Here is an 8666-nt window from a genome sequence, read left to right on the forward strand (position 1 = left end):
TATATCCTATTATAAAATATAAACTTCAAGTTTAAATTTCAAATTACATAGGCCCAGTGCTCACTTTTCCACTAAACTTCGTTCAAACAAAAGAGTTCAACAACGAACTTTATTTTAGATTTTTCTTCTTTTTTATACTAAAAACCCAACAATCATATCAGGCAGGCAACGCATCAAACAACCACAACAACATTAACAAAAATGTAAATGTATTTTGCTTATAAACAAAACAACAACAATTTCAATGAATCACGTACTCATGAGTCCGCTCAGACATTCATGTTTTCTTTTTCTGCTTCATAAATATCTTCACCTCGCACTTGTTTCACCCACAAACCTTGTCTTTATACCGGACACATTCTTATACCACTTCTTTCAGCTGGTATCGAAGAAACTTGTTATATGTGAATTCACTGTATCCATTGTATTATAGACATCGCAGTGGTAATGGCCACAACTTTTACTTTTCAAAACTGAAAATTTATTATCATTTTTTGTGTATTTTATCATTAGAACAGTGTAATGGATTCATTGAAAAGAAACATTTTAGTGAATTGCTTTAATTTTTAAACTGAAAATATATCTTTTAAAAATCTATTTGTTACCAATGCAAAACAACTCTAATGAATAGAGAAAATCCCATCATACGTGTCACTTTGTTTTAAATATAACTTTGCAATATTATGGATATAATTGCACACATTTCTTATGTGATTTTTGTTTTGAATGTATTGACTCATTTCATTTCCATACAACAAACAAATGCTGCCAAAGATGAAAGAGGTCCTGATCAAGGCAATTATTTGGGAAGATTCAATTCCTACCATCATCAAGTATCTGGCGAAGTATATGCTGTAAATGAATATACATTCCTTTTGACTGATTTTACATACGATGGCAACGGTGCAGATACATTTTTCTGGGCTGGTGCTTCCAATAACCCTGGGCCACAAGGTTTTATAGTTCCTGATGAATATGGTAGAACGAATATTCTCGATCGTTATCATAATAAGGAATTCACACTCACTCTGCCAGATAAGAAAAAAATTACTGAAATTAAATGGTTGGCTATTTATGATTTGAATAATCAAAATAACTTTGGTGACGTTTATATTCCGGAAAATTTTGCACCTCCTCGACCTCAGAGAGCTACAGCTCTTTCAAGACGGAATCACAATGTTAGTAGTGATCCGATTGAGATTTTGAATTCGAAAACAATAAAGATACCGAATTTAACTTATGATGGCTTAGGGAAGAAAACCTTCTTTTGGGCTGGAGTTGGAGCGCAACCTTCTGTTCGAGGTCATAAAATTCCAGACGAGTTGGGTTATCTTGATCCTATTCGAGCTTACAATGGAGAAACAATAACTCTGGAACTTCCTGGTGAAATGACTGTCTTCGAAATCGATTGGATAAGTATATACGATCTCGAGGACAGTGAGAATTATGGTTCTGTCTTAATTGATGATGAATTGAATGTGCCTCCATCTTTGGTCCAAGTGATACCTTACACAGATACATTGCCAAATTGTAGACAGCTTCATAAAGACTTACAAATTGCTTGGGAAGTCTTTGGACCACAAATTACATTTAAATTATCTGGAATGGTTGGCAAGGACGATTATATGTCCTTTGGACAATCCGGTTCGGATTATTCAAGTCAGATGAATGGAGCTGATGTGGTTGTGGCTTATATTGATGATATTCGAGGACATGCTGTCGATTATAACATAACTTCTTTAGCCCCTTGTGTGCAAGTCTTAGGTCAAAATAAAGGAGTTTGTCGAGATGATGTTGTTGGTGGATTGGACAGTTTTCAACTTAACACTTATAGTCGAGTAGATGGAGTGAATACAATCACTTATAGGAGGACACTCATCTCATCAGATCCTGGGGATAGAGAAATTTATTTAAACAGATCAAATTATGTTATTTGGGCAATGGGACATTTGGATTCGAATTATGAACCAGCTTTTCATAATTTCTATCCTAAAACTGATGTTGTAATGGAATTTAATACAGCTGAACCAGTTAATGATTGTTTTAGTTTTACTAGAAGAGAGCCAAATAAAATTGAAGTTTGGGATCAGGCAAAGATATTCGACAGATCTGTGAGGACATTTAATGCTGTTTTAGGTCCAGCAGGTGGATCAAAGGGATATGAAGGATTGACTGGACATGTGTCAAATGGAATGGCGTGGTATATAAATGGATTCTTAATCCCTGAATTGTATTTAAGACGAGGTCTAACATATTCATTCAAAGTAAGAGGTGGTAATAATCCACATTCTCCAGAATACTATCATCCAATGGTAATAACAGATGAACCAAGAGGAGGTTTTGATAGATTATCCGAAGCAAGACAGAGTGAAATTCGTGTTTTGGCAGGAGTTGAGTTTACAAGAAGAGGTCGACCAAAGCCAACAGCAGCTGGACCACTTTGTATTGGCAAATATCCACCCAACTATGATCGTCGACTTGATGATAATTTTTTGACTTTTAAAAAATTCAATAGATCTCTTATATATGAATGCAGTGAAGGTGAGCCTGGAATTTTAGAAATTACACCGAATATAACTTGGCCAGATGTTGTGTATTATAATAGTTTTACACATGCCAATATGGGATGGAAGATTCACATAGTTGATAATTATGTTAGAAGTGGTGGTCAAGTTTTTGAGTTTTGTATTGAATTAATGGTAATGCTGCAAGTGGCAATATTTGTTTGTAATTATGTATCTCGTCGAAATGTGTGAATATATAGGTTTTCTTGTGTGCAACTCAATGTAACAGTTCACTGCCTTATATAAATTATCAATAATTTTATGAATTTAACTTTAAGAGACAACAAAAAAAAGTCAAAAAATACTGAATGAATTTTATATTATGTAATAATATTTTGAATAAGCGAAAAAAATTAAAATGTTTTTTAAAAACTTGCTTGGTTTTTTAATTTTTACACTTGGTCACAGAGTTGTAGAAATCTGAAGTCCGAAAGGCTTGAGCAAATCTCTTCGTTTGTTTCTACTTCTTTTTAACTTTTACGTTAAAGAACTTTTAGGAAATCTTTCAAACAGCGAATTTCGGTATTTAAATAAAGTGAAAAGCAGAACGTTAATTTAAAAGAAGTAAGTAACACTGGTGGTATCTGGTTAAACGCATAATTTCAGCAAAAAAAACCTAACCAGTTTGGAACCAGCCCAAACTTCGAGTTTGATGATTTTTTTTAAATATTGTTAATCAAAAATATATACTTTAACGTACATATACTCAATAATTTTATTATTTCTTGTTGGAATTTTTTTTTTTAAACAGTGAGCAATTTTTCTCAATAAGAATCGATTTTTTTATTGGAAAAAAAAAAATTGTTATTGCATTATTTTGTGTTCACAGTTATGTATTGAAATGGTTTGTAATATGAAGCGGAAGGTGTTTTGATAAAACAATGTTCCATACATTTGAAGTCGAATAGACTATTCGGCCTATTATGATTTCCATTCGTATCATAGATTTGCTATACGAATTCAGAGAAACAATAGTTTAAACTGTTGGTAATGATTATAGTTTGTATGATATTTTCCATTACAAAGGTATTCTGTTATTATTTTTTTTTTTTTCTAAAATTTATTTAAAAATTTCAGTCGAGTTTTCCTGCTAAAAAATATTGTTGTTTCTTACTGCACATTTTGTATATGTCACAATGAAGCGCACGTAAAAATTAAGAAAAACGGATACAAAATTATTGATGGCTAAAATTTAGCGCGATCTGCGTACCTACTAGGCTAAAATGGTAAATCCCAGCTAACCCCCGATTTCGATTGCAATTTTCGTAATAGATCGAGGAGTGACAGCAGATTTCTTGCACGAGAGATAACTGATTTGTATTATTATTACAAAGATAACAAACATGTAAGTCTGTCGGTTTGTATGAGCGCTAATTCTGAAAAAAAGTACACAACAGTGCAAGGTTTTCAAATGATAGTGGTATCAAAAATATAACTAGATCCAAAATATTTCTTCTATCTGTGATACCAAAAATATACCTAATTCATCAAAATCTAAAATTACACTTAAGAGCAAAAAAACGGAATCAAAAAAGATAATTTTTATTTAAAACAAAAATTGCAATGGATAAAATAATGTTTCTTCAAGTTTTATGGTCTCATTTAAAAGCTTGAATTTTTTACTTTTAATTGTTGGTAAAAACTTCAAAATGCATACGATAGTATCATAGCTATCTGTCAATAAATTGCACTTCATTTTTTTCTAAATGTTAAATTTTCTTGATATTCTCTGCTTCAATTTCAGTTTTTTTTTCCTACCGTTACTATTGACGTTATCTGTCAATAAATTGCACTTAATTTTTTTAAAATGTTAAATTTTCCAGATACTCTCTGTTTCAGTTTCAGTCTTTTTTTGCTTACATGCTTCATTTATGTTGATTGGATCCTTATAAAGTGAACGGGTTTTAAAGTTCCTAGTATTGATTTAAAGCCTTTGTTTCAAGCTTTTTAGAGCCCCCGCACACTACAGACTTTCTATCGGCCGATAGTTTAGTCGGGTTGGGCTCCTAGTGTGCGCACAGGCAGCCGACTAAACAATCGGGTCGCTAGGAAACATTTTAGTTTGAAGGCAATTGTGTAGCAAAACAAACTTTTTTTTCGATCAAACAAACTTTTTGATCGGCCGATACTTAATCGTTGTAGTGTGCGCGCTCTCATACATTTTCATTCTGATTAAGAGACCGACTAAACTGTCGGCCGATAGAAAGTTTGTAGTGTGCGGGGGCTCTTAATGGTGCAATTAACATTCATGTATGTCAATTACATCCTGGCCAATTAACGTTTTAAAAAAACGCAAAAGTTTGATTCCATTTTTTTGCTCCTAAGTGTATTATTTCTTTTCTTTTACGAGCTATTTGAATATGAAAAGAGCTTAAGAGCCCCCGCACACTACAAACTTTCTATTGGCCGACAGTTTAGTCGGTCTCTTAATCAGTATGAAAATGTATGAAAGTGCGCACACTACAACGATTAAGTATCGGCCGATCAAAAAGTTTGTTTGAACGAAAAAAAATTTGTTTTGCTACACAATTGCCTTCAAACTAAAATATTTCCTAGCGACCCGACTGTTTAGTCGGCTGCCTGTGCGCACACTAGAAGCCCAACCCGACTAAACTATCGGCCGATAGAAAGTTTGTAGTGTGCGGGGGCTCTAAAGAGACCTTTTTTTGATGTTCACTCGACCGTTATTAAAGTTAAAAATGGGTATTTTTTTTTTGGCGAAAAAAAAAACAAAAAAAGTTGCAATTTGTAATAATGCACGACTTAGGTTAGGTTAGGTTGAACGGGGTGATAAACCGACAAGTCGAGTTATCCCACTGGGATCTCGATGGATCCATTGTGATCCCCAGGATTAGGGTGGGCAGGAGTGAGGATAGGTAAGGGAAGGGTTTAGGGAATTAGGTGTTGGAATTAGTGTTGTGGGCCTCCCTGAACCATCCTGAAATTTGGATAAATTTCATTATGTTTTTCAGTGGCAAGGACAAGACGTCATCTTACTCATCGAAGAAGTAATCTCCGAGAGTTGTTTTCCTACTTTTTGCTAAGCTGGGGCATTCACAAAGGAAGTGGTATGAGCCCTCCTCCGCCTCTTCGTCTTGACACCCTCTACATAAGTCTGATGAGACAATACCCATTCTACTCATGTGGGTTCCCATTGAGTTGTGACTTGTAAGGATACCAATCAATAGGGACAACTGAGGCCTGCTTAGCTTAAGTATGGTTTCAGTTTTGTTCTTAGAAATGGTCGGCCACAGATTCCTTGAAACACGACAGGTTTCAAGAGCTGACCATCTATCGTTTGCAGAGTTCAAAAAGCTTTGCTTTATTCTGCTTTTTTCGTGTTCCATTGGCATAAGCACCCATGAAACGGTTTGGCACGGATCAAGTGTTGATCCTGTTTTGGCCAGTTCATCTGCCCTTTCATTCCCCTGTATATCACGATGTCTTGGGACCCATCGAAGGGTAACTGTGTTCGTTATGTTTAGGGACCTTAGTGTCTTACGACACCGGTCAACTAGTTTGGACTTCGTGACAATAGAGGAAATGGCTTTGATTGCTGCCTGGCTGTCTATAAAGATATCAATATTTTTGTTCTTTAAATTGAGTGCGGAGAGTATGTTAGCTGCTTCGCAAACTGCAAAAACTTCCGCTTGAAAAACACTACAGAAGTCAGGGAGTTTCAGTGATTTATTTATGGGAGGGTTATCTGAAAAGATGCCTGACCCTACGCCTAGGTCTGTTTTAGACCCGTCAGTGAAAACCGAGACATGATCTGCAATAATGACCCTGTTTGACTCCCAGAGTTCCCTTGTAGGGAAGTCTGTTAGCGCTACTGGGTTGAAATCATTGAATGGAAGATTATAGTCAGTTTGAATGTTACTTGCAACATAGTTCATTATTATTTTATGACCCAAGTGGCCCCCTTTCCAGTTCTTGCCCTCCTTCAAACGAAGGGCACTTATGGCCGCCGATTCTTTTGTAAAAAGGTCGATCGGGGCAAGTGAAAGAAATGTTTCTAGGGCTGATGTGGGTGTAGTTCTCATGGCACTAGTGGTACCTATACACGCGAGTCTCTGAATTTTGGTCATAGTTTTAAGGTTGACTGTTTTATCTAGGGTTGGCCACCAGACCAGGCATGCATACGTCAGAATTGGCCTTATAATGGCTGTATACATCCAATGAATCGTTTTGGGCCCCCATTTTTTACCAAAAATTCTACTACAGGTGTAAAAGGCAACAGAGGCTTTCTTTTCACGTTCTTTTATATTTTCTTTCCAATTAAGTTTTCTATCGATTATCAACCCAAGATATTTATTTACCAGTAATGGTGAGAGGAGTCCCATTTATTGTGGGAGGGTTAATATTTGGGATATTTCTTTTCCTAGTAAATAATACTAGTTCTGTTTTAAGTGGGTTTACATTGAGACCGCAGCCTGTGGCCCAGTTGTTGAGCTTGTTAAGGGCTGTTTGAAGAAGATCTCGCAGGGTCGGAACAAATTTTCCCGAGGCCATGATGATAATGTCGTCGGCATAAGCCACAACTTTTACACCGTTTTGGCTAAGCTTGGTTAAGATCTGGTTAACAACTAAGAGCCAGAGTAGGGGTGTAATGCACGACTTGGTCGCACCTACTTGATTTTGTTGTTCAAAGTATTAAGCTTTATCTTAAATAACAATCAGAAATTAAAAATATAAAAAATCGGGTCTTGCAAATTACGTATGTATATATATAAATATAAAATTAAATCTAAAGACTCGTTCTTGGACGAGTCAACATTAACTGCCACCAACTGTAGAAAAATAGAGTTCTACTTGATTGATCTAAAACTAAAGAAACCATCCACTTTCTCGATCGCCACCTTAACCTAACAATATTTGTGTCATCGTCGGTATCATCGATGTTATTCCACACCTACCTCAGTCAGGATACCTTAGACCTATAGCTCCATTTAAAGTGCCCAGTGTTGAGGTCTGACTTAATTCTGGAAATTAATATACCTACAGTTGTATTGGAATGGACTCACATTCCCAGTTTCAACTTGCAGCTATAACCATTTTCAAAGAACAAAATAAAACCTTTATTTCGATTATTACCTCATTTTAATTTGAAACATAAGAACTGCTTTTTGTTAAATGAAAAAATCCCATTTTCCCCATCGAAAGAAATGATTACAAAATTCCCATAGCTTTCTCGACAACAGCATGAGGTTGGCGCATCACTTCGCTATTCTCTGGAACTCCAAGGAAATCACCAAATTCAATTAGTTCATCACGTCCAAGAAGAACATCTTCCATTAAATGGCTAAACGAATAAAGTTTCTTTGTTTCAAAGCAAAAGTTCTCTCACAGAAAAAACAAAACAACAACAATTCTTACCTCGATTGAAGGAATGGCAGACGACCAATTTGACGAGCTGCATGCAATTCCATTCCAAGTTTGAGTGGAGCATTCAAACCTTCACGATTTCTTAACATTTGCATGGACAAATCCAGACGATGTTTGTCGTAATTCAATTCGGAATCTTTGAGTTTATGAATGTGGGCAATTTGCATGAGGCAATTGGCATCGGAAGGGCCGGCTACAGATGGCGATGCCTTTAAAACTGATGGTTGCGATGGAGCTACTTTAATTGATTGCTGAAATTATTTAGATTGTATTAAATATTTGTTTGGAAATGTTTTTTTTTTTGTAATATTTACCATATTGTTAACAAAATTATTATTTCTGATTTTACAAAAGAATGGAAAATATATTTTTTTTGACAAAATCGCGTTCAATGATGATGACGGATGACAAACAATTATTTACTTCACTTGAAGTTGGCTACGATTGAAAAAAATTAAATGTCAAATTCACATGGTTTGTGTATTAGCTTAACGAAAAACTTGATTGGAATATAAACGGAACAGGAAATGGAAGACATCGGATTTTTAAGAGTCAGTTTATTTAAAAAACAGGAAATTGATTTAATTTTCAATAAAAATAAGCGTATAAAAATTGCATTGACATACTATTGAACTGAGACAGGAAAAAAATCGCATGGGAGAGGGTCTATTACCCTCCGTTTGGCTTGGAAAAAAAAATATTAAAAATTTAATTTCC

At 35.1% G+C, this 8666-nt stretch overlaps 2 protein-coding genes across 2 annotated transcripts; one reads left to right on the forward strand and one right to left on the reverse strand.

The window, feature by feature from the left end:
- The first annotated feature begins 285 nt into the window (after positions 1 to 285).
- On the forward strand, positions 286 to 2905 carry LOC129906462 (protein Skeletor, isoforms B/C). Its single transcript, XM_055982251.1, has one exon. The coding sequence runs from the start codon at positions 684 to 686 to the stop codon at positions 2754 to 2756; it is 2073 nt and encodes a 690-aa protein (XP_055838226.1). The 5' UTR covers positions 286 to 683; the 3' UTR covers positions 2757 to 2905.
- Positions 2906 to 7618: 4713 nt separating this feature from the next.
- On the reverse strand, positions 7619 to 8402 carry LOC129905536 (proteasome maturation protein). Its single transcript, XM_055981008.1, has 3 exons — positions 8264 to 8402; positions 7941 to 8200; positions 7619 to 7866 (listed from the first exon to the last, which is right to left on the reverse strand). The coding sequence occupies exons 1-3, from the start codon at positions 8264 to 8266 to the stop codon at positions 7734 to 7736; spliced, it is 396 nt and encodes a 131-aa protein (XP_055836983.1). The 5' UTR covers positions 8267 to 8402; the 3' UTR covers positions 7619 to 7733.
- Between the last annotated feature and the right edge of the window lie 264 nt (positions 8403 to 8666).

Source organism: Episyrphus balteatus, chromosome 1 (genome assembly GCF_945859705.1).
Source record: "Episyrphus balteatus chromosome 1, idEpiBalt1.1, whole genome shotgun sequence".
Taxonomy (NCBI): Eukaryota; Metazoa; Arthropoda; class Insecta; order Diptera; family Syrphidae; genus Episyrphus; species Episyrphus balteatus.